This window comes from Phyllobates terribilis, unplaced genomic scaffold, assembly GCF_046119375.1.
Source record: "Phyllobates terribilis strain yellow unplaced genomic scaffold, ASM4611937v1 Scaffold_1__5_contigs__length_1240528914, whole genome shotgun sequence".
NCBI classification, from domain to species: Eukaryota; Metazoa; Chordata; class Amphibia; order Anura; family Dendrobatidae; genus Phyllobates; species Phyllobates terribilis.
Genome location: NW_027362761.1, coordinates 374,547,536 through 374,573,449, shown reverse-complemented (window position 1 = coordinate 374,573,449; position 25,914 = coordinate 374,547,536). Strand labels below are relative to the sequence as shown.

Sequence of the window (25,914 nt, the reverse complement as noted above, 5' to 3'; positions counted from 1 at the left end):
TACTCAACCGAACACAATTCTTGTGCAATGCCATCATTCACCGAAAACCCCTTTGGATATGACAAATGCTGAATCAAACGAAACTTATTCATCTCTTTCTTGGGCACAACCCCCAATGGCAAAATAATCACCTTGCTGCTAGGTAATTACTGAAACGGTCCAGCCATCCTACCCAATTCAACCTCCTTAGCCAACTTCAAACTAACCACCTCCAGATGAAGGGAAGCCGACATCAAATTTATAACAGAAAAGAGGACCTCGTGATCAGGTGGAGGAATTCTAAAACCCTCCAAAAAAACATCTGAAATTACCTTAGCCTTCAACTGATCCAGATACCTACTTAGAAAGGGGGCCATCGTGTGAAGCCTCACCGGAGTCACCCCCTTGACCAGTACCCACTGGCGGTTTTCTCTTACCCTTCTTAAATCATTTAGATGCTCCGTGTGAACTTCCGTTACAATGGGAGCACACGTGTTTGAATTTGCAGGAGTTCCCGTACTTGCATTGCCCGTCATTAAATTGCCAGCAAGTTCCCGCTTCCTTCTTAGTGCTTTGTGCCCACTGACTACTTCCCCTGTGTCCTGCTGATTGGTTCCCACTACTGCTGCTCCCGTGAAAGGACTGCCCATACCTCACCGGAGCCATAACCTTCAGCCATAGACCTATGTCCTTCTGATCCCATCTAATCTCTGGGCGGACTGCCTTCCACTGCCGGAATTGCTCGTCGTATCGTAGCCATGTCTGACCCCTATAAGTACGATGAGCCTCCCCAATATCATCAAGGTAGCAAAATAAACCTGAGCAATTATCGGGAGCTTTTTCTCCAATGACGCTAGCCATTATTGCAAAAGCTTGCAACCAATTGACAAACATCTGAGGAATCAACCTCCACCTACGCTTCTCTTCCTCCTCTCTTTTAATGTCGTCCTTTTTTCCCTTGTCCAAGTTAAACTTTTCCAGCGGAAGAAGGGAAAAAATTTCAACATACTCATCCCGCCAGATTTTTTCCTTAACCTCTTTCTTCAAGTGTGCCCCCAATGGCCCCTCAAAGCACACATATACCTCCCCTTTTGCCCTATCATCCAGTTTCACGGCATCCGCTTTTTCCTTTTCTGTCTGCACACAAACCAATACCCCAGAAGGTGCCCCCGCTGCGCACACCGCCGACCTGGCCGATTCGCTCCCCACCTGCGACACTACCGGTTGACTAGGTAACCAAGCCCCCACCGGAGATAACCCTGCCTCATTGGCTCCACCACAGTCTATTCTTGCCAAAATTTGCGACATGCTTGCCAAAATATCCCTAAGCCCCACGACGTCCGACCCACGCCCCCCCCCTAACATTTACTCCGCTGGGCCCTGCCAACTGCCTATCACCTGCCCCATTCACTAATGAACCCACGGGCGACAAACCATACATAGACGCATACTCACTGAGCTGCGCAGGTGCTGTGTCCCCGCCAGCCGTACGTCCCGAGTCCTGTTGATTCCTTGAGTCACCCTGATCCTCTCCATATTCCGATCCACCAGACTCCTGCTGCTGCTCAAGGCCCACGCCCCTGGCCTCCTCGTCACCAGGGGGGACCTGAGCATGTGCCAATATCCCCGTGGATCGTCCTCCGCCCATCACTGCTCCGGTCTTCCCTGCCGGCCGTGGCACTGCGCGACTTCCGGACCCGGACTTCAAAGTCCGGTCCGTGCTGGTCTGTGGGTGACTGCCAGGCAGCCCCGTGCTGCTGCCCGCCGCTCCACTACACTGGATAGGATGACTTGAGCCAGGCAGCAGGTCCTCAAATTGCTGCTGCCTGCCCGTGTATTTGCCACGCTGTCTTCCTCTGCTGCTCTGTCTGGCAGGCACCCCGACTGGTACATCGCCAGGTGTGCCTACCGTGCTGGTGGTCCCTCCGGTCCCCTCATCCGATCTAGCACTCCTTTTTCTAAATATGCAGCGCAGTGGATCGCCGCTGGCTCGGGTGACGTGTATCTGCTCCCACTGCTCACTTCCTGTGCGGCCCTGTCGCATGCCGCCGTCGATGATGCAGGCCGCACTTCCGGGGAGGCCCCGCCCCCCAGATGATGACGTGGCTGTAGCGCGGGACTTGCTTCCGGCGCGGACCGGGCTCTGTTACTGCTGCGTACCGCCGGAGCAGGCCGCACTACAGCCAGGGGGGGTAACTTCAGTCGCGGACCGTGACACAATGCTGGCGGCGCCCACAGACTGGCTGGGCGGATTCCTGCCGTGGCGGGCGCACCGGCGGGGGATTCCGCTGCCATGCTCACCGGACACAGGGTCCTCTGAGGGGCTCCGCAGCCTGCGCCTGCTGCACATGCTGGCAATCTCCGGCGAAAGCCTCTCGGGGGGCCGCATCCTCCTGGTTCTTCTTCCTGATCCCGACGGCGATTCCTCTGACCCGGCATTCCTCAGCAATCCAGACAGCTGGGACTCCAGCCACCCTCCACGCCTGGATCTCGCAGCCTCCCTCAGCCTGGTGATCAGGGAGTCCACAGTCTCCATAATGCCCGGTCAGTGTCCCGAAAACAATGGGTAAGTTGTAAGATTTTTTTTTTATTTTTTTTGGGTGCTCTCACAACTTTCCCCTATGATATCCTTGCTGGACTGACTATTTCCCGCACTTTTTCCTTATTATACCCCCCCCCCAAATGCCCGCCCCCTCCACACTTATACCCAATCCGGATCTCTAGGGTTCAAAAAATTACACCCTCCTGGCCAACCCCGGTCATGTGGGGCTTCCTACTAGTTTCACTTGCTTCCAGCCCCCTTCTGGAGGTCAATTTTCCCTGTATGACTCATAAGTCACTGCAAAAGTTCCTGGCAGGGGCAAGGGGAGCAGCTGGGTCAGGAGTTGAAGAGGGGAATGATAAATGCAGGGACAAGAGATTTCCTGTTTCTAGATAGAGCAGAGAAAAGAGAAGATTTAGCTGGGTAGAAAGGCAAAATGAGCAATTGTAAGTACACAGTGCTATACAATATGATGACTGCAATATATTAAGATATTACTGATTTTAGACATGTGGCAAAAAATAATAGAAGTATTTAGATTTCACTGAGGTCTATGGAAGAATGCAAGACAATATCAACAAAACGTGTATTTGAATTATAGATGTAAAAAATCTGCAGTGTGACTAGCTGCTAAGTTGTTATATGAGATCAAGAAAAGAATACACGTTTACTTACTTCCACAAACAATGCTACTCCTGTCCTTGGATTGCACTAACATTATTCATTAGTGGACAAGAGTCTGTATCCAGCACCTTCAAAATATAGAACTAATGGAAAAATATGCTTTAGGACTGAAATCTTGTGCATGTCTTGCCTATGACATAGTTTTCTTAAAGGGGTTTTCGACTTTAAAATAGTGGACCCCAAATACTTTTATATACTTTTATATATGTAACATAAACACAATAGATACTCATCCTCCCGGAGTGCAGAACTGCCTCTCTGATGCTGCTCTGATCTCAGGGACTTGACTGCAGCTGTTATCACATGTCACATCAACAGCTCACATCACTACTGTAGCCAATCACTGGGCTTAGTGGCTCATGCTGACTACACATTGTCAAAGCCGCTGAGCTTAGTGATTGGCTGGAGCAGTGATGTGAACTGTTGACTTCACGTCACCACTGCAGCCAAAATACTTTCACCAGAGCAGCGATGGAGAGCCGTTGCAGGACCAGAGAGTGTGAGTACTTACTATTTTTGTTCTGCTACGTACAGTACATAAAAGCGTTTGCGCCCTCTTTTCTTAAGATGGAAAATCTTAAGTGTTTCATGCAACAGTCCAGGAGGCATCATTGTAGGTACATATAGATAGTGGTGATTATTAAAGCCGTTATCCAGCACTACTGTTTTCTTTACAATGTACCTAAGCACTTACAGACAGGTAGTTGCTAACAATCTCCCTGTTGTGCCCAGCGCTGATCTCTGCTGGCAGAGAGCAGTCACAGGCCGATGATGTCACATAGACAGAGCAGCGGCTTCTCTTCCACTCTGCTCTGTTGATGGCGCTTGACTGCCGCTTTTATGTGACTGCCGCTGTCATGCTGATTGCCAGTAGGCTCCCCTCTGCTTAATTGAAGTAACCCAGCTGTCAATCAGCATGAGGTCGTCAGTCACACCCTGTCGACAGAGCAGCCAGAAGCAGAAGAGCTGCTCTTTTGACGTGTAGCAGCTGAATCGCCGGCAGGAGTGGTCGCTGACTGCTCTGAGCCAGCACCAGGTACAACAGGCAGGTAGTTATGAACTGCCTGCCTGTTAATTTGTAGGTTTATAGTAAACAAAAAGGTCCTGGCCAACCTCTGTAAAATAGGAACATCTAGTAAATATATTTAGATGAATAAGTATACCTCATCCAGTAATTATGACTTAAATAACCCAAATTATCATGCTAAATTGATTAGTTACTTTCAAGATAAAAAATGGTTAATACATTGCATATGATTTATCTTCAAAATGAATACATGAGCTTGAAATGACTCTATGTAGTTACTTGTCTAAAAGGGGTTTTCTAGCACTTACAGCCTAACCATTCTTCCAGTTTTGTCTCATAATAATCAATAGTACACTGGCTGATAACAAACAATGTAATATATGCCTCTTTCTGTTGAGTCAGACATTACACATAAAAGTGCACATATTGGAGCTATTACACTGATTTTCAATTTTACTGAGAAATCAGGTAGCAGCTGCTGCCCATAGAAGTCTGTGAAAAGTTGAAGAGAAGGAGGAAGAAGGAGCTACAGAAAGAGTGTGAGGCACAGGCATCCTGATTCTACAAAGTGTTCAAGTGTTTAATTGTGATAGGACACACCAAGTTCTTTTGAGAAGGTGGCTGGACATTTAGGCACATATATGGGGACAAATACAGGTTGCTACAAAAGTTTTTTACTTTTGACCACTTAACTCCAGAATCCAGTAATGTATCAGATGGTTTTGCAGTAGTACCATTTAGTAAACTCCATGATGATGCAGTTGTAAGAGGTGGCGACAATGCTCCTGAGAAATCCCGACTCTGTGTATCATTGGTGCGAGAAGGCTGCCACCTGCTGTTCGGATGGGACCATGCGGAACTAACCGGAACAGGAAGAGTTGTATAGGGGACGAGTTCATATGCAACACCCAGTCAGGTGCCACTGATGACAGTGTTCCTGGATAGAAAGGGTCTGCCCCCCAAACCGGAGCGGGTTTTGTCGCCGAGAGAAAGATGCAGACGTGCACAGGAGAAGAAGCTGCAGCCAGAGTGACAGGCCGCAGTAGTAAACGTGTTACAGCAGGATGCTAGCCACTTGCAGACGGGACCCAGACGGCACCAAATCGGATCCAGAGCCCCGACTACGCCGGTCAAAATCTGAGGACCCGATGTACCCCGGTCAAGACTCAAAGTCCAGACTGCGCCGGTCAAGACCCAAATCCCAGACCGGCGCCGGTAAAAATACCGAACCCTGATGACACCAGTCAAGACCCAGAGCCTAGCCCCCTTTTCCCCAGATCTGGGAGACAGCCGTTGTCGGTCAAGCACCGAAAATCCCTGAAGAGACCCCGCGCGGAAGAGGATGCCTGCTATGGTGGAAGGAAGGCACGAGTGAGCCGGGCCCTCGCTTCTAGCACTGACATACGATACAGAGGTCGGCCTGGGCTAAAATAGCTGACAGGGTGGGGGTCAGTTGGAGCGAAAGAGGCTCAATGTGCATTAGTAGACTTTATCAGGAGGACTTACGGGCCTGCATTGTATAGACTACTTGTGATTACTCTGTTTATACTGTTTAACTGATTCTTAACTACTGCAAGCTCCCTCCATAGCGAGGGAAATAAATAGTTCATTGGCTACTCCTGCCTCGTGTCTACCTTCGCGTTGCATCTGGTTACCTGCATTACACAGTAACTGTGGCACATTAAATGATAACCGCTCAAATTGAGCCTTTCCTTTAGAAACTGCTTTGTGTTGAGTTTGAGCTAATTCCGACTCTCCTCCCTGACAATGTCAGCCCCAGCTCCACAGTCTCACATTTCCAGCTGTTCAGGTCCACAATCTAACCACTGGAAATATTCACAAGTCTGTGGTCTCCAGCTGTTGAGGTACATCCAAATGAAACCACAATAATTACAGCAACATTAAAATGCACCGTACACAAATAAAACATGCCTACTCTCTAGATAAATAGTGCATTTTTCATAATAACATGCTTATCATTAACTTATGGTAGCACTCTGGCAGCTCTATATGACGCGCCCCTGGGCCTGTGTCGCGCTGCGTTGCGCACGCGGGAGCTTACCCGGAGCCGGATCTCTTGAGGGTTGTAGTCTCGTGGCGGTGACCCGGTCCGTGCCCAGGGAGTCAAACTGAGCGGCGATGTATCAGCGGTAGATGTTGTACGACTACGCCACCCGTTGAATGCAGCTATAGAGCTGCCGCTGCAGGACAGTCCGCTGAGGCCGGTGGATGGATGGTGCAGCGTAGATGGTATAACCCCCAATGGGAGGGGTATGGCCTCAGGGCAGCAGATGTGGATGATGGGGGTAGCAGGAACCACTCGGAGACGGTACGGTGTAGTTCAGGGTCTTTACTGGTAACAACGATAGACCCTCCCGGAGTACTTGCTAGCGAACGGGGCCTGGTCAGTCCTTGAGCAGATGGGATCTCCCCTGGCCAGGCGGAGTTGTAGGCCTCCCAAACTGACTGTACTCTTCTGGCTACCTTGCTAGAAGCGGATATAAGTAGCCCACGTCCCTGAGTGTACCGTGTGGTGCTCACCCGTATGGCCGGTGACTCGGGGCCTTCTAATGGCTTCCGCTCCACGATGGCGGTGCTGGTCCCATGCGTGTGACCGTGCCTTCGGGTTTCTGGGCCTGAGGACCTGAAATCCCCTGCCGGTCGGCTTCTGCTGCTGGGTAAGAGTTAGTCCCCACAGCCTCGGACGCCGGGTCCGGTAAGAAAGCTTCTCAGTCAGGGCGAGCTCTGCAGCTGCCAGCCCCTGACTCGTAGTAGTATTGCTCCCACTGAGCTTCTGCTGTTTCTTGTCTCTACTCTCCTTGACTGACTAACCCTGCTTCAGCCCCGGGTTTATATAGGGGAAGTTCTTCCCCTCCCAAGACTGAGCAGGAGGTGTGGCATGCACAGGATCCCTGACCAAAGGACCTCCCACCTGCTCTCAGACATAACATTACATTACTGTGGAAACCAGACCCCTGGGGTGCCACATTCCCCCCTAGTAAAATTTAGTACTCCGGGACTAAACATATTTTAGAAAAACATAACAAGATATAAACAATAATAATACAATAAGAAACACATAAAGGTGGTCACGGCATGTCCGTAACCGGGTGCAGTCTTTGAAGAAAGCAAGGTGTCCATTTCACCAAAACAGGGAGACGTAACCAGGTAGGGGTCTGTCCTACCCCGAGTCCTTAACAGTCTCTAGTCCATCCTGGGTTACGCTCCAACTATGTACAAGGATTCCCGGTAAATCCACCAAGGATTCCTAAAAATAACTGGAAACACAAAATTATACACAAGCAACAATACACAGATAAACATAAATAAAACAATTTATACACTTCAAATCCTCCAGCGTGCGGGTAACTGGCCTCTAGTGGCTCTAGTGGACCTACGGAGCTGACTGTCTGGCCCCGAACTACAGGGTGTAGGAGCTGTCAAGGGTAAACTGGGCAGCTGTCTACGAGTTCCCTGGCTCACTAGGGATATGGCAGGCTCACTGCAAACAGAGGGTTGACCCTCCTGGTCTGCGGGTGTGGGGTCTTCTGCCTCCTGGACCGGCTGTTCTTCCAGCTCTACCTGTTGCTCCGTAGGTGCTTGGGATGCTGGTTGGAGGAAGGTAAGTACGGGTACCACAACTGCACCATTGATTTGAGTCCAAGACCGAGGGAAGTCCCCGAGCACAGTACTAACCATATCTTCCCTTTCCTCTACGGGTCGATGGTCTTCTTGTTCCTCTTCAGGGTTCCTCAGTTGTTCGGGACACTTCTTCAGGTGGTCCCGGGATACAATGGCTGTGGTTTCCCCTCCGTCTTTACTGATGGTACAAACCTTCGGGTTCTCGTGGCTTGAGGGCAGTACGGTGTACTGGTCCTTCTCCCACTGGTCGTCCAACTTGTGGAGCCGTCTCTTCCTCTTCAAGACCTGCTCTCCGGGTACCAGGGGAACAGCGGGAGCATACTGGTTGTAAGTTTTCTCTTGTCTTTCCCTAGCCTGACAGAGACTTCGCTCCACGCTCTCCTGTACTCTCCGGTACTGCTGCTGCCTCTCTGTGTCCCAGTCTGTTTCTGGTGAAGTGTCCTCGGGTGTCAGGACTCCCATTTCCAGGTCAACAGGTAACTTACCAGGTCTTGCCCTCATTAGGTAAGCCGGGGTACAGTTGGTGGAACCTACCGGGATATGGTTGTATAGGTCCACCAGATCGGGCAACTTCTCAGGCCACAGACTGCGTTCTTCCAGGGGCAACGTTTTTAGAAGATCCATTACCACCTGGTTCATTTTCTCACAAAGGCCATTAGTTTGCGGATGGTAGGGTGTCGTCCTTATCTTCCGGCAGCCATACAGATTGCAGAATTCCTGGAAGACCTCCGCTTCAAAGGCAGGTCCCTGGTCCGTCAGCACTTGGTCCGGGTACCCGTGTGGACGGCAAAAGTGCTGCTGGAAGGCTCTAGCTGCTGTTTGAGCCGTTAAGTCCTTGACGGGGACGACAACCAGAAACCGGGAGTAATGATCCACGATGGTTAACGCGTAGACGTAGCCACTTCTGCTTGGGGTCAGTTTTACATGATCCAAGGCTACCAGTTCCAACGGTTGCCGGGTGACGATGGACTGCAGGGGAGTCTTCTGACTGGCGCGGTCCTTCCTTCTCAGGTTGCACGGGCCACAGTCTCTGCACCACTTCTCAATGGTTCCCCTCATGCCTACCCAGTGGAATCGCTCGCGCAACAGGAACTCCAGCTTCTTCCACCCGAAGTGTCCAGCTCCGTCGTGGTATGCCTCCATCACCATGGCTGCGTCTCTTCGTGGCACCACTACTTGCCAGAGTATTTCATGCGTCCGGGAGTTAACCATTCTGCGGCATAACTTCCCCTTGTAAAGGAACAGTCGACTCTTCTCTGCCCATAGTTGTTTGGCTTCCTCCGGAGCGTCTGGTTCAAGGCAAGCCTCCGGGCGAGTCAGCATCTCCTTCACCAGTCGGACGGCAGGGTCGCTGTCTTGCGTTTCCGCCCAGTTGTAGTGGGGTAAGGGGTTCAACGTAACAGCCTGCTTACTCCTTACCCGGTGGGAATACTGGATAGTCCCATGACGGTGGAACGCAGGGAGTTCAACTTCTTCCAGTCCCTCCGGATCTTCTCCTTCGTCCGGCAGGTTGGGCATCCTGGACAGGGCATCCGCGTTGGTATTGGAGCGTCCGGCCCGGTATTTGATTGTGAACTCGTAGTTGGACAGACGGGCCATCCACCTCTGCTCCAGGGCACCGAGTCTTGCCGTGTCCAGGTGTGTCAACGGGTTGTTGTCCGTGTACACGGTGAACCGGGAAGAAGCGAGGTAATGCTTAAAGCGCTCGGTGACTGCCCATACTACGGCCAGGAACTCTAGCTTAAATGAGCTGTAATTCTCGGGGTTCCTTTCGGTGGGTCGCAGTTTTCGGCTGGCGTAGGCGATTACTCGTTCCTTCCCCTGCTGGATCTGGGACAGTACGGCTCCTAGCCCGATGTTACTGGCGTCGGTGTAGAGGATAAAGGGCTGGCCATAATCCGGGTACGCCAGGATTTCGTCCCCCGTGAGGGCCATTTTCAGCTGGCGGAAGGACTCTTCTTCCAGCTCCTCCCATTTGAAGGGCGGCTTCTGGTTCTTGGCCTTCCGGGACTGGCCTATCAGGAGGTCCTGCATAGGTGCTGCCTTTTTGGTGAAACCGGGAATAAACCTTCGGTAGTAGCCTACCAACCCGAGGAACTGCCGCACTTCTTTTACGCTGGAGGGGCTTGGCCATTCCTTAATTGCAGTGATCTTGTCAGGGTCGGGAGCCACTCCGTCAGCGCTCACCACGTGTCACAGGTACTGCACCTTTGGCTTCAGGAGGTGACACTTAGAGGGCTTTACCTTCAGGCCGTAACTTGCCAGGGCTTCGAACACTTCCGCCAGATGTTTCAGGTGGTCCTCATAAGTCTTGGAATATACGATGACATCGTCCAGGTACAACAGGACCGTCTCGAAGTTTTTGTGTCCCAGACAGCACTCCATTAATCGTTGGAAGGTTCCCGGTGCGTTACAAAGTCCAAACGGCATGCAGGTAAACTCACTAAGTCCCATCGGGGTGGTGAATGCGGTCTTCTCCCGGTCCGCCTCTGCTACAGGAACCTGCCAGTACCCGCTAGTGAGATCCAAGGTAGAGAAGAAGTTAGCAGATCTTAAAGCAGCCAAAGACTCCTCTATCCTTGGTAAGGGGTACGCATCCTTGTGTGTGATACGGTTGATTTTCCGGTAATCTACACACATCCTCATGGTGTTGTCTTTTTTTCTGACTAAGACTAGTGGAGCTGCCCAGGGGCTACAGCTATCCCTGATCACCCCAGCCTCCTTCATGTCTCTAAGCATCCCCTTGGCGTGTTGGTAGTGGGCAGGGGGTACGGGTCGATACCTCTCTTTTATAGGAGGATGGTCTCCCGTGGGGATGTGGTGTTCTACCCCCTTGACTCGCCCGAAGTCTAACGGGTGTTTACTGAACACTCTCTCGTACTCCTGAACCACCCGATAGACTCCTTGTTTCTGGTGTGCGGGAGTGGAGTCAGTACCCAGATGTAGTTGCTGACACCAGTCCTCCATGTTTTTCTTAGAGCCGTTACCTTCCTCCGGGTGAGATGGAGGCAAGGGTTCCACAGATTGTATAGAATTTTGGTTAATGGTATATAATTTGGCTAGCGTGGCATACCGGGGCAGGTACACTTCCCTCTCCCCAATATTTATTATGCGAACGGGCACCCTCCCATGGCGTACATCAACCACCCCCCGTGCTGTCAAAATGGTGGGCCTACTGTCCGAGTAAACTGGTTCTACCATTGCCTGGTAATCTCTACCTCTCAGACCAATAGCTGCCCGGCACCAAATCATCATTTCACTTTTTGGGGGCATGGCAATAGGAAAAGGGTCACACATTCTTACGCTACCAATCTCACCGCCGGAGAGTTCCACCTGTTGCCGTCGCATCAGTGCCCGGATCTCTTTCTGGAGCACCCGCTGCTCGCCGGAGCTGGCGTTCTTGGCAACCTGCTGTAAAAGGAAAATCACCTCTGCAAGACAATTTTCAATTACATTAGTTCCTAGAGTTATTTTTGGGTGACTCTCATGTTTGTCAATATCTACAATGATCAGTCCCTGTGCTGCCAGTTCGACTCTACCGATTTTGATGGTCACTTCTTTAAATCCGATCTGTGGCACGGGCTGGCCATTGCTGGCGATGATACTCAAGTCGTCGTCAGGGTAGCGGGTAATATCCGAGTCATTCCAGTACTGCTTAAAGAGCACGTACGGGATGGTGGTGACCTGTGACCCGGTGTCCAGTAGGGCACTCATGGGAATGCCATCCAGTACCACAGGCAAGACTGGACGTCCTCCCACATATCTGTCGCGCCAGTTCGATGGGCCTGGTGATCTTTTTCCTGGGGGTTGGCCCTCTACCCCAGGTTGTGCCCGTTTAAAGAACAGTACCTTGCCATATGTCCGGGTTGATTGCAGCGGCGGCAGATGGGTCGTCCGTCCTCGCTGTATCGATCACTGGGTCTTCCTCTGGCCGGTGGGGTCCTCCTTGGTCGACGCCACGGGATGTCCTCCGGTCCGGATGCCAGCTGGATCTTCCCTGGGGTGGAAGCCTGTAAAGACTGCACAGTTCGGGTTAGCGCAGCAACGCTCTTAGCTAGCTCTTGGACCTGATGGTGTAGGTCTGGAGCCGGGTCATTGTCCAAAGCCTGCGCATCAGCTCCCACAGGCCCTGCCGACAAGGGCGCCGCCTCCTGGTGGTAAGTGATAGCAGGGCGCTTGTGGGTCACAACGCCACCCGGTGCCGGTTCTCGGAGCACCCGGATGGCTCTGTCCTTGAACTGTGCAAAGCCCAGATGGGGATCCTGTAAGGCCATTGCCCGCAACTGGGTTCGGTGGGTATTACAATACAGTCCCTCTATAAACTGTTCGGTCAACAGCCTGTCCTCGTTTCCCACTCCATCAGGGTCGGTCTGCTTAATGGCCCTCAGGGCCTCTTGTAGGTTTAGTGCATAGTCCCTTATACTCTCATGCGCTCGCTGCTTGCACCCGTAGAATCTAAGCTTAATCTCGGCTGAGGTGCGGGTATCAAAGGTGTCCTTCAGCCGGGTTAGTATCCCTGCGACAGTCTTCCTCCCAGGTGGCCAGGATTTTACTTCCCTTTTGGCTGCCCCGGTTAGTTGGGCCACCAGGATGCTCACTTTTTGCTCTTCTGTGAGGGGGTACACCTGGAAGAGGCTATCCAGCTTTTCTCTAAAGTCATGCAGGGTATGTGACTCCCTGAGTACTGGGGTAGCCAAGCTGCTCCCGGGATATAGGGCATGGTGAAGGGCATAACTGCAGCAGCGGTAGCGCTGGCGGGGGTTGAGGCAGTGAAGCTCTCCTCCGTATCCGACATCTTCCTCCCCCCTAGTGGACCGTGGCCTACCTTGCGATGATCCTCTTCCGTAGGCCGCGGCTCCGCAGTGGATCGTCAGGGTTGAGGACCTTCCGTCGCGCTCCTGTGACGTCGGCGTCTGCTGGGCTCCTTCCAGGACCTTACGCAACGTCCGGACGTGAGGCGGGACTTCAGTTCTCGCGCGCTTTCGGAGTCCACGCCCCTCTTCTTCCCGCGCGGCGTCCTCAAGATGGCGTCCAATGGCGGGAAAACTCCACGGATGGCGGGAAGATGGCAGAAGATGGCGCCGGATGGCGGGAAACTTCACCGATGGCGGGAAGAAGGCTGAAGATGGCGCCGGATGGCGGGAATCTTCACCACAGGTAAGTTTGAAAAGTCTCTTTTTCAGGCACGCAGTACCCGGTGGTTGCGGGCACGAAATCCTGCCGACTACGCCAAAGTTGACGCGCCCCTGGGCCTGTGTCGCGCTGCGTTGCGCACGCGGGAGCTTACCCGGAGCCGGATCTCTTGAGGGTTGTAGTCTCGTGGCGGTGACCTGGTCCGTGCCCAGGGAGTCAAACTGAGCGGCGATGTATCAGCGGTAGATGTTGTACGACTACGCCATCCGTTGAATGCAGCTATAGAGCTGCCGCTGCAGGACAGTCCGCTGAGGCCGGTGGATGGATGGTGCAGCGTAGATGGTATAACCCCCAACGGGAGGGGTATGGCCTCAGGGCAGCAGATGTGGATGATGGGGGTAGCAGGAACCACTCGGAGACGGTACGGTGTAGTTCAGGGTCTTTACTGGTAACAACGATAGACCCTCCCGGAGTACTTGCTAGCGAACGGGGCCTGGTCAGTCCTTGAGCAGATGGGATCTCCCCTGGCCAGGCGGAGTTGTAGGCCTCCCAAACTGACTGTACTCTTCTGGCTACCTTGCTAGAAGCGGATATAAGTAGCCCACGTCCCTGAGTGTACCGTGTGGTGCTCACCCGTATGGCCGGTGACTCGGGGCCTTCTAATGGCTTCCGCTCCACGATGGCGGTGCTGGTCCCATGCGTGTGACCGTGCCTTCGGGTTTCTGGGCCTGAGGACCTGAAATCCCCTGCCGGTCGGCTTCTGCTGCTGGGTAAGAGTTAGTCCCCACAGCCTCGGACTCCGGGTCCGGTAAGAAAGCTTCTCAGTCAGGGTGAGCTCTGCAGCTGCCAGCCCCTGACTCGTAGTAGTATTGCTCCCACTGAGCTTCTGCTGTTTCTTGTCTCTACTCTCCTTGACTGACTAACCCTGCCTCAGCCCCGGGTTTATATAGGGGAAGTTCTTCCCCTCCCAAGACTGAGCAGGAGGTGTGGCATGCACAGGATCCCTGACCAAAGGACCTCCCACCTGCTCTCAGACATAACATTACATTACTGTGGAAACCAGACCCCTGGGGTGCCACATATACATAATTACATGCATCAAATACAACTTAAAAAGAGTAAAATAACTGATGTGGAGCCAAGAGGGCTCCTCATCCCAGGAAATGTTCCAGTAACATAGCTCATTATTACTGTACAATGTCATCTATGCTGCTGCTGCATCTGTATGAGTTAGTGAGTGGGATACAGTTACAGGTTTGCCTGTTGAGGTGTATTCTCTAAGCCATAGATCAAGTTGAACAGCACGGACCATGGTCGATGGAGTAGCAGAGCTGGTTTTGCCAGATGGTACATGGATCAGTACGGACCAGGACAGGGGGGCATGCAATTTGACAGACTGACAAGCAGAACACTAAGCATTGAATGAAACAGAGCTAGTTGTGAGGATACACCCCTACCCAAGGGAACAGTAGATATATAGATTCTGAGACTAGCAGTAAACAGATTGTTAATGGCAGAGTTTTATGCTTAAAGCAGACTGATGGTTAATGGCAAAGTCGTATGCTTGCAGCAGACAGATGGTTAACCACAGGAAAGAAGTGATGAATAGGCAAACAGTTTATTGCTTGCAGTGAAGAGATTACACACAGGAATAGTAGAGGAAAATAATAATCAGATACATAGCTTAAAAAGACATTTGTCTGAACAGCATCGGTATTAGTTAAGTCTACTCATGGGTACCTGTAGCAATAAAGATGAGTGCAATAGCACCAGGATTCACAGGACTGAATGAGGAAATAAATGTTGGTAGTTGAATGGAAGTCATAAGTAGCAGGGGATAATTAGGCACCAGGCTGGAGTTTGAGCTTAGTGGAAGATGAAGTAACTTTTAACACAAGCACACGGTTGCTCAGAGCAATGCAATTTTAATTTTCAGACAGCACATGGCTGTCTGAGCCAGCATTTAAAGGGAATGCGCACATCACCTTTAATGCAAGGCGAACTTTTTTCTCCCGTCCATGTTGTTTTCAGCAGTGATCTTGGAAATGATCAGGTGCTGAATACCTCCCAATAATCCCCAGACAACCACTCCCTGCTAACTTGAACAGCAGAAAGGACACAATTCCACCACTGCTTAGTTCTAGACACAGCAGCATCCTGCAGCTTCTCATGTTCCCCGGGCAGTGAAATCCGTGGGAGATACGGCGTCTCACGTCCCCACACATCCTACTACTCCAGAACACAATGCTCCATAACATTGTGCATAGTAGCTCCGCCTCCAGGGTCAGGACAATGGCGGCGCCTGCGATCTGAGTAGCGTGGCACCGGACCCAATCCGTTCCCAGGTGGGAGCACAGAACCACAATTCCTAACAAGTATGTTGGAGAATCAGATCAAGTCTCTGCCCCCTCTGTAGCTGAGTTCAGGTAAAACTGGAAATTAGAGATGAAGTCTGCAAAATTACTAATAAATGCTGATTACTCCATGTTGTTCTTATTCTCAATAAAAACATAAAAAATATTCATAATTTTAGGACATTTTGCTTTTCTGCTGGGCCTATGAGCAGGAAGAAAGGCCAAGTTTCACCAAACTGGTGGAGATGCTGGAAAAACTGCCAAAGCGGAACAGACGCCTCTCTCATCCAGGTCACTTTTGGAAGTCAGCTGAGTGAGTACACCGAATTGGTGACTTCTTTCTGTGTAATAATTTGTTTGAGGAAGATGTAAATGATTTGAATAGATAATGGTATGATGTTTTACCTGTGATAGTCATAAGGGATTCATTTTAAATACAATAGTGTATGTTATGGAAAAGTCATTCATTAAAGAAGTTGTACAGTACTTTATATTACACCCCTAATGTATCCTCCCGGGGTCCCTAAGACTTTTTGTAATTACCTAATGTTGCTGATAATGCTTGTGAGCTGCGCTATTGGTGGCCGCTCACAGGCATCACGTAACCCCACGTTGACGTCACGACAAGTGAGGCGTAACTCAGCACTTGGGTCCCCACGTTGGCTGCTGGGTTGTGGGTGGGGTTACGCCCTGCGTCACACCCAGCATCCACCACGCGCTTCCTAATGAATGGGGAGAGGCAGAGCGCGCGGTGGATGCCGGGTGTGACGAGGGGGGGTAACCCTACTCGCAGCCTGGCATCCACCTGGAACGCGGAAGACAAAGACCCCCGGCTGCTGCCAGCACTTGTCGTGACATCAGCGGATGTCAGAGCCGGCTGCAGCCGGGGGTCACGTGATGCCTGTGAGCTGCCAGTGATAGCGCCACTCACAGGCATTACGTAAGGTAATTACAAAAAGTCTTAGGAGCCCCGGGGGGATACATTGGGGGGGGTAATATAAAGTTCTGGACAACCCCTTTAAATATGATGCTTCGTCCCAAATATTTAGACTATTGTACTAGTTATTACATAGGAGGATTTTATAATGGTGTACACCCCTGTTATTACTGTATAATGCATATTTTTTCCATTATCTTTTTTTTCTTTTTAGGCTGTGACAATTATCTTGTGTGGTACATTGGCATCTTAGTTCCCCCTTTTATACATCTGCCTTCTCCCTGTCCCAAGCACTACTGTTCTTCTCCTCAAGCTTTGGAAAATCTGAAGGTGGAAGAACCTGTAGAAAAGACAGTGAAAACTGAGGATAGGTGGGAACTTGCACTCTTACATGACAACAAGCCATGAGCTATCCCAACTGATTTTGCCCGCCTGTAGGTTGGATTGTTTCAATGAGAAGTTCCAACTTCCTCAGAGACTGGAGTGCTAGAAGGAGATTAGAAGATATGTTTTTGGCCAGAGCTGTTAAGATTCTTGGTGGTCATTATATGCGCTGTATTGTTGATGGGGCCAGTTGTGCACATAACTCTAAACTGACCCTGAATATGCACCTCCAATATGCTAGAAACTGCTGCAGAACTCTGGGATTTCACAGTCCTGTGGCCTTCTCTAGCAGTTAATGTACGCTGGGGAAAATGTCTTGACTTTACCTAGAATAAATTGTCTCACGTTTGCCCTATCCACTCTAAGGAAGGCAAACGAAGCGCCAATTTTATTTTTTTAAGATGTTTTTTGATGATCGAAACTGATTGGGAAATATGAAGATCCTCTACAGTTTTACACTGATCAATCTGGCTGATTGATGTGAGATTGTACATTAGTGACTGGATTGGTTGAAAGATAGATGTCCTTTATTTGTGTCTAATTTGTACTCTTTGTTAGGTTACTGGCAGCATGCTGCTTCTCCCGTACAGTATAGGGGGCACGTTTACAGAGAAAATTACCTTCCAATTCTGAATCCATGAACACTGCGTTTGACCTCCCCAGGGTTCATTTTAATGACATTACACTTATGTGTACAATTTTACCCAACCATACAAACCAAACAGACACCAGTTTTAATCGTCTAATTGAAACCATTTAGAGAAAAGCTGATCATTTTAGATTGATCCTTGTTATTCATTGTATTTTCTCCACCTTATTGTTAATGATTGAGCCGTGTTCACACCTTGTATTGACTTCTTCTAAGATGTGACATAATTCAAGTTGTGAAAGTTCACAAGGCATTTTTTTGCTAGTGTTGCATGATTGAACACAAAATATTCTGGCTAAATTGTTAATGTATATTTTTTGCGTTGAAACATAAGCCATTATAATCCTGGATAGTGATAGCATTGAAGACAATCCCTTTCTATGTTTTAGATTGTTTGGGATAGTCCAAACCAAAGTGATTATTTACATCAGTCCTTACTCTTGAGTGGACGTTCATATTTTATGCCCAGCTAAACTCTAGTGTTAAGCCTTCCATACACATTACACTAACTTTGACAGAACTCGCCGATATTGACTGGTTCAGTCGACAATCTATTGTGTATTGGGACCCAGGATAATTGTCAGGGGAGTTAAAAAATCTAGCATGTCCAATTTTGGACTGTCAATCCTTTTGTTCTCTCGGAGATAAGACATGTCTGGTGCCGGCTCTCTCATAGTGAACACAGGAGCTCCTGTGTATGGGAGAGCCTGCCAAGAGAGCTGCTGGCACAACGATTGCCCGATCCATCGTTCAGCTAACACATGTATGGTGGCCTTTAGTTACATAAGAAGCTAATTGATTTCCTACGTTTGGTATCCATCAGGAGTTGGCGATATCTGTCACACTGTTACATGCAATCACAATGCATCTGGTTTGAATATTCCCAGTGCTAGATGATAAAAAACCTAAAGATGTGTGGTTGCTTTGTGGTTAGCACTATTCCCTGGCAGTTTCAGGGTCCTAGATATCAATCCGACTGAGAGCCAATTCAGATGGCCATATTTCACTATCCATATAAAGACCTTAATGTCCAGATTAACCATGGATGTCTTGACAAGAAATTACAACCTCATAGGTCATATGGACCAAAAATGGATGAAAATTGGATACAGCACTCTAGTAAGTCCCAGGACCTGATGTGAGTAATAATAACCTCTGTACAGCACTTGGGAATATGTTGACACCATGTAAGCAACAGGAAAATAAGCTAAAAAATGTAGTTATAACAGGTAAGTTTAGTTTAAGTATCTTGAACTAGAAGCACTTTTAGAAGCCACTTATTCATGTGGAGATTTTTCTCCATCATCCTTGCCACTTCAGCACTTGAAGGCACTTAATTTGTTAGCATATTTGCCCATATCAGGCTAGTTACTTAGTTCAAAAATATGATTGGCATAATTTCCCATAGATTGTTTGGTGGGATGCGGTGGATGCTAAAAATGGAACAGGTGAAGGGAGGAAGTGCACATCAAATGGTGAAGGAAAAGATTTCAAAAATGATTTATTATTAATTTCTCATGACCCGTATTCACACTGCAAATACAGAAACACACCTGCTTATCTAACATACGGTGTGTGAAATTCACAGAAGTGCTTTCTGGTTTGCCCCCCTGGGGAAGTACATCCCGAATATGGGAAATCCTATACAACATATCCAAGGATCTATTGCTATACTCCTGTTGAAGGATGTCATACCCAAAACATTGCTATCCACCCCTATACCTATTACGGTGTGATGAAGTAATAATAAATTGGGTTTGAAGCATTTTCCTGTGTTTGGTGTACAGTTCCTCCTTTTTATCTAACTACTTAAACATATGTATGTAACCAATCATACATCCAGTTGTCTTTTTGTTTAAATGATTGAGGCTGTTACTCTAGAGAAGAAAAGTACAGCCTTTTCTGGTCTGAGGGCCATTTTGTCAAACTGAATCAATTCCAAGGACCTTTAAGGGGTTGTCGTTTACTGGACAACCACAGCTTAATCAATTGAGGACCCCAATTAAATTAAGAGCAGTGTATACTCATCTCCTTCAGTGGTGCCATTGCAGTGATGTTGGTGCTGCTGTTCCCCAAATATGACATGACTTGTTGTGTCACGTGCCGGCTGCAGTCAATGAGCAGATGCTCTTTGGCTGCAGCTCATCAATATTCCGTCAAGGCGGACGCCCACTCTGATGAAATAGTAAAGGCTGCAGCTGACGAGCGTCCGCTCATTGACTGCACTCTACGCCTGACACAAGTCACGTCACGCTCCAGGGATAGTAGCACCAACATCACTGGAACAGCGCCGCTAAAGGAAGTGAGTGTGCACTGTTTTTACTATAATTGGGGTCCTGAAATGATTAAGCTAGGGTTGTCCAGTTGTTGTCAGGCCCTTTAATAAAACCTTAATTTTGTATTATAATCTGGGATATGTTATGAATATTATATTTAAATGCCATAAATATCAAATTTGTACAAGCTACAATTCCAAGACTCTCATCCATCACGAAAATAAGGAGTCACCTTCTCCCCTACTTACATTGTAGAGTGGAAGAGATCATACAAGCTTTCTCTACTGTAGTTATTGTGAGTTACTAAAATGTGTTTCATTTATCCAGTAAAATTACATTGAAGAGAGCTTGATTATGTATGGCACCTCTCCACATCATCTACTCAAGTGTTTCCCAAACTCCAACACATCATGATTTCAGGATTTCCTTAGTATTGTACAGGTGATGGAATTATTATCAAGGCATCAGAAATTGCCACAGGTTCTCTCCTCTCTGCAATGCTAATGAAATCCTTAAAACATGATCTGTTGGAGGCCGTGAGGACTGGAGTTTGGGAAATACTGATCTGACCCTTGTGTAGCACTCCAAAAAGGAGAAGATTTTCTTAACCCAGATTCAAAGAGTATGGTGGTGTCCATAGCATCCAATCATAGCATATCTTTCATTTGACATCAGCAGTATAAGACCTGAAAGCTGCACTGTGATTGATTGCTATGGGGAGCAAAGGCTGATTTAATTTTAGTCACAGTTCCTAACAGTGTGGTGGTGTCCATAGCAACCAGAGCACAGCTTTCATTTTACCTCCACAGTATAAAAACTGAAAGCTGCACTGTGATTGGTTGCTATGGGGCGCAAAGGCAGATTTTCTTTTAGACAGAGTTCATAAGAGTGTGGTGGTGTGCTTACCACAATTTCTTTCAGTATTTAGTGGTTGTGGTGGATTAAGCTTCTGCTTCTAACAACGTGATCAAAATGGCTACAATGGGGTGTCGTAATTCACCAGATAACTTTTGCTACATTTGCAGTTGTTTTGTTGTGAAGAAACAACAAAGGAACATCATGGACATTGTTAGAAAAGTGTATTATGCGAACCTTGGTGTAACACTAGGTGATCGGCACAAGTCGTGGGCTCCACATGTTTGTTCTGTTTGTGTAGAGGAACTACGACAGTAGTCTAAAGTGAAGAAAGAGAGCTTTCGTTTTGGCGTGCCTATGATCTGGAGGGAGCCGCAAAATCATAGTGATGACTGCTACTTTTGTACGTGCAATGTGGAGAGATTCAACCTTAAAAATAAGAAGGAAATTATATACCCTGACCTCCCGTCAGTGATTCACCCTTTGCCTCATGGTCCAGGAATACCTGTCTTATCACCTCATGAGAAGCTTGAAGATGCACCTAATTCAGAAGATTCAGAACATGAAGAGCAGGATTCTGACGAAGACTTTCACGCTAGTCCCAACAAGCAACAGCTTTTTTCACAGCGCAAATTAAATGATTTAGTCAGAGACTTGGACCTTCCTAAACATTCTGCTGAACTTTTAGGCTCTAGACTAAAGGAAAAGAACCTGCTAACTCCTGGTACCTGTTATACATGGTACAGAAGCAACAGAAGCAGAGAAAAGGAATTCCTTCCATACTTTTCTCAAGACAGTGCTCTAGTGTATTGCAGTGATGTTACTAGGCTGATGGAAAAATGTAACATTGAGTACAATGTAAGCGAGTGGAGGCTCTTTATTGATTCATCCAAAAAAAAGTCTGAAAGCTGTGCTACTGCACAATGGCAGCAGCTGTGCTACTGCACAATGGCAGCAAGTATGCTTCAGTGCCTGTAGGGCATTCTGTGCACTTGAAGGAAAGCTATGACAATTTAGACTTTATTCTCAAGAAACTTAACTTCGAGGATCAAGGATGGTCAATATGTGGTGATCTGAAAGTTCTCTCTTTGCTTCTTGGGCAGCAATGATGATACACTAAGTACCCATGCTTATTATGTGAATGGGACAGACTGGATAGGACTCATCACTGAAGCCAAAAATTTGGCCAACATCTTTGCAACCTGGACTCAAGAACATAATTGCAGAAAGTTTAGTTGATCCCACTAAAGTTCTCCTGCCACCACTCCACATTAATCTTGGACAGATGAAGTAGTTTGTGAAAGCTTTACCAAAAGAAGGAGAGACTTTTAAGTACCTGTGTACCAAGTTTCTGGGACTGTCTGAAGCAAAACTGAAGAAAGACATTTTTGTGGGTCCGAATATTCAGAAACTCATGAAGGACGACGTGTTCGAAACAAAAATTAAAGCTATTGAAAAAAAGGGCTTGGGATCCTTTAAAAAAGTCGTGAAGAAATTTCTGGGTAACAACAAAGATCCAAAATGTAAGTCCATCATAGAGAGCATGCTGAAATGTTTCAAAGCATGGTTGTCTGATGAATTTGAAGTTATATTTTTTACATTTCCATTCGGACTACTCTTCTGAAAGCCTTGGTGCTGTTAGCGAAGAGTGAGGAAAAAGATTTCATTAGGATATCAAAGAGATGGAACGTGAAGATGATGGAGGACTACTGCTGGATGTTTCACAAAGAAGATCCGCAGGCCTTCTATAAGAAAAAAGGTATCAAGAGAAGCTTTGAAGAGAAAGTGAAAAGGTGCAAGAATTAATTTCCAATAAAGTTGCAGAATGAATGTTCAATACATTTTTATATATACAGTGCCTACAAGTAGTATTCAACCCCCTGCAGATTTAGCTGGTTTGATAAGATGCAAATAAGTTAGAGCCTTCAAACTGCAAACGAGAGTAGGATTTATGAACAGAAGCAGAAGGCCGAACTTTTTAATTCCTATTTTGCATCTGTTTTCTCTCAGAAACAAAATGTAACATCAACTGATCTTCACTGTCCTTTTAAAGGAATAGAGGAATCCAAGTTATCTGTAAACAGAAAGATTGTGAGGGAATATTTAGCTAACATAAATGAGTTCAAGTCTCCAGGTCCAGATGAATTACACCCCAGAGTACTGAAGGAGATCGTAGAAGAAATTTTAGAACCACTCTCCATAATCTTTGAAAATTCTTGGAGAACAGGAGAAGTCCCAGAAGACTGGAGAAGAGCAAATGTTGTTCCTATCTTCAAAAAGGGGAAGAAGGTGGACCCAGGGAACTATAGGCCGGTGAGTCTGACTTCTATACCAGGAAAGATCTTTGAACAAATTATTAAACAACATGTATGTAAGTACATGGATAAGAATGAAGTGATTAACCAGAGTCAGCATGGGTTTGTAACTAACAAGTCATGTCAGACTAACTTAATTTCCTTCTATGACAGAATCACTGACTGGGTGGATCAGGGAAATGCTGTAGATATAGTATATCTTGACTTCAGCAAAGCATTTGACAAAGTATCTCACACCATCCTTATTGAAAAAATGACCAAGTATGCAATGGACCAGGCAACTGTTAGGTGGATTCATAACTGGCTTAGTGATCGGACTCAAAGGGTGGTTGTAAATGGCTTCACATCCAGCTGGATGAATGTCTCAAGTGGGGTACCACAGGGCTCCGTCCTGGGACCTGTATTGTTCAACATCTTTATCAATGATTTAGATGAAGGAATTGAGGGTAAACTGATTAAATTTGCTGATGACACAAAGCTAGGAGGGATAGCTAATACTAGAGAAGAGAGAGAGAGGATTCAAAAAGACCTAAATAAACTGGAGCAGTGGGCAGCAACCAACAGAATGGTTTTTAACAGGGAAAAATGCAAAGTACTACATCTGGGCAATAAAAATGAAAAAAGCATATACAGAATGGGAGGAATAGTGCTAAGCAACAGTACATGTGAAAAAGACTTAGGTATACTAATAGATCATAGACTGAACATGAGTCAACAGTGTGATGCAGCAGCAAAAAAGGCAAATACAATTCTGGGATGTATTAACAGAAGCATACAGTCTAGATCACGTGAAGTCATTATCGGTCTTTACTCCTCTTTGGTCAGACCTCATCTGGAATACTGTGTACAGTTTTGGGCACCACATTTTAAAAAAGACATAGACAAACTGGAGCAAGTTCAGAGAAGAGCGACCAGAATGGTGACTGGTCTGCAAACCATGTCCTATGAGGAACGGTTGCAGGATTTGGGAATGTTTAGCTTGCAAAAAAGAAGACTGAGAGGAGACTTAATAGCTGTCTACAAATATGTCAAGGGCTGTCACATTGTAGAAGGATCATCTTTATTCTCATTTGCACAAGGAAAGACTAGAAGCAATGGGATGAAACTAAATGGGAGGAGACACAGATTAGATATTAGAAAAAACTTTTTGACAGTTAGGGTGATTAATGAGTGGAACAGGCTGCCACGAGAGGTGGTGAGTTCCCCTTCAATGGACGTCTTTAAACAGAGGCTGGACAGACATCTGTCTGAGTTGATCTAGTGAATCCTGCTTTGAGCAGGGGGTTGGACCAGATGACCCAGGAGGTCCCTTCCAACTCTACCATTCTATGATTCTATGATTCTATCTTACAAACCAAAAAGTTATGTTGCTCAGTTGAATTTTATTAAATTTTAAACATAAAAGTGTGGGTCAATTATTATACAACCCCTATGTTTAATATTTTGTGGAATAACCCTTGTTTGCAATTACAGCTAATAATCGTCTTTTATTTGACCTGATCAGGCTGGCACAGGTCTGTGGAGTTATCTTGGCCCACTCCTCCATGCCGATCTTCTCCAAGTTATCTAGGTTCTTTGGGTGTCTCATGTGGACTTTATTCTTGAGCTCCTTCCACAAGTTTTCAATTGGGTTAAGGTCAGGAGACTGACTAGGCCACTCCAACACCTTGACTTTTTCCCTCTTGAACCAGGCCTTGGTTTTCTTGGCTGTGTGCTTTGGGTCGTTGTCTTGTTGGAAGATGAAATTACGACCCATCTTAAGATCCTTGATGGAGGAGCGGAGGTTCTTGGCCAAAATCTCCAGGTAGGCCGTGCTATCCATCTTCCCATGGATGCGGACCAGATGGCCAGGCCCCTTGGCAGAGAAACAGCCCCACAGCATGATGCTGCCACCACCATGCTTGACTGTAGGGATGGTATTCTTGGGGTCGTATGCAGTGCCATCCAGTCTCCAAACGTCACGTGTGTGGTTGGCACCAAAGATCTCGATCTTGGTCTCATCAGACCATAGAACCTTGAACCAGTCTGTCTCAGAGTCCTCCAAGTGATCATGAGCAAACTGTAGACGAGCCTTGACATGACGCTTTGAAAGTAAAGGTACTTTACTGGCTCGTCTGGAACGGAGACCATTGCGGTGGAGTACGTTACTTATGGTATTGACTGAAACCAATGTCCCCACTGCCATGAGATCTTCCCGGAGCTCCTTCCTTGTTGTCCTTGGGTTAGCCTTGACTCTTCGGACAAGCCTGGCCTCGGCACGGGAGGACACTTTCAAAGGCTGTCCTGGCCGTGGAAGGCTAACAGTAGTTCCATAAGCCTTCCACTTACGGATGATGTTCCCAACAGTGGAGACAGGTAGGCCCAACTCCTTGGAAAGGGTTTTGTACCCCTTGCCAGCCTTGTGACCCTCCACGATCTTGTCTCTGATGGCCTTGGAATGCTCCTTTGTCTTTCCCATGTTGACCATGTCTGAGTGCTGTTCACACGTTTGGGGAGGGTCTTAAATAGTCAGAAAAGGCTGGCAAAAGAGATCTTTAATCCACACATGTGAAGCTCATTATTCTTGATGCCTGAACTACTTCTTAATACTTTAGGGGGACCCAACAGAATTCTTGTGGTTTGAGGGGTTGAATAATAAATGACACTCTGAATTAACTTTTAACGTTTTAAAAAAAAAAAAACAACAAAAAAAACAACAATATATGCTGCAGTGCATTTCCCACTTCCAGGCTGATCTACAATACAAATGTCACAATGCCAAGTTAATTCCGCATGTGTCAACCAGCTAAATCTGCAGGGGGTTGAATACTACTTGTAGGCACTGTAATATTGTGTACATTTTTGGCAACAATAAAGATTTTTCTTGTTCATCTCACTTGTACATAATTTCACGTGCATCGTATGCAAAATCCATACGCGATGGTTAAAAATAGAAGTGTTTTTTAAATCAGGGCATAAGAAAACATAAAAATCAGTCATTGGATTTTAAAAAAATTTCATAAACTTCAATTTTGCATACCTGTATAAATAAAAACACAGAGAATGGCTGAAATAGAGAGTTTGATATCGTCTTTAAGTATATTGTCTCTTGAGATATTTAGGGGTGAAAAAAAGTGATGATTAAAGAAATTGGATCA

The 25,914-nt window shown here is 47.4% G+C and overlaps 1 protein-coding gene across 2 annotated transcripts in view; it reads left to right on the top strand.

Moving 5' to 3' along the window:
* The window catches only part of KSR2 (kinase suppressor of ras 2), a 757,356-nt gene extending 737,787 nt beyond the window's left edge, over positions 1-19,569 (top strand). Inside the window, exons 19-20 of one of the 2 annotated variants that reach the window (XM_073676379.1) lie at positions 15,541-15,674; positions 16,513-19,569. In XM_073676379.1, the coding sequence (XP_073532480.1) occupies positions 15,541-15,674; positions 16,513-16,519 (141 nt within the window). In that variant the 3' untranslated portion in view covers positions 16,520-19,569. Of the gene's footprint in view, positions 1-15,540; positions 15,679-16,512 lie in introns of those variants that run through there. The other variant, XM_073676380.1, reaches the window with a different exon arrangement.
* The last annotated feature ends 6,345 nt before the right edge of the window (positions 19,570-25,914 follow it).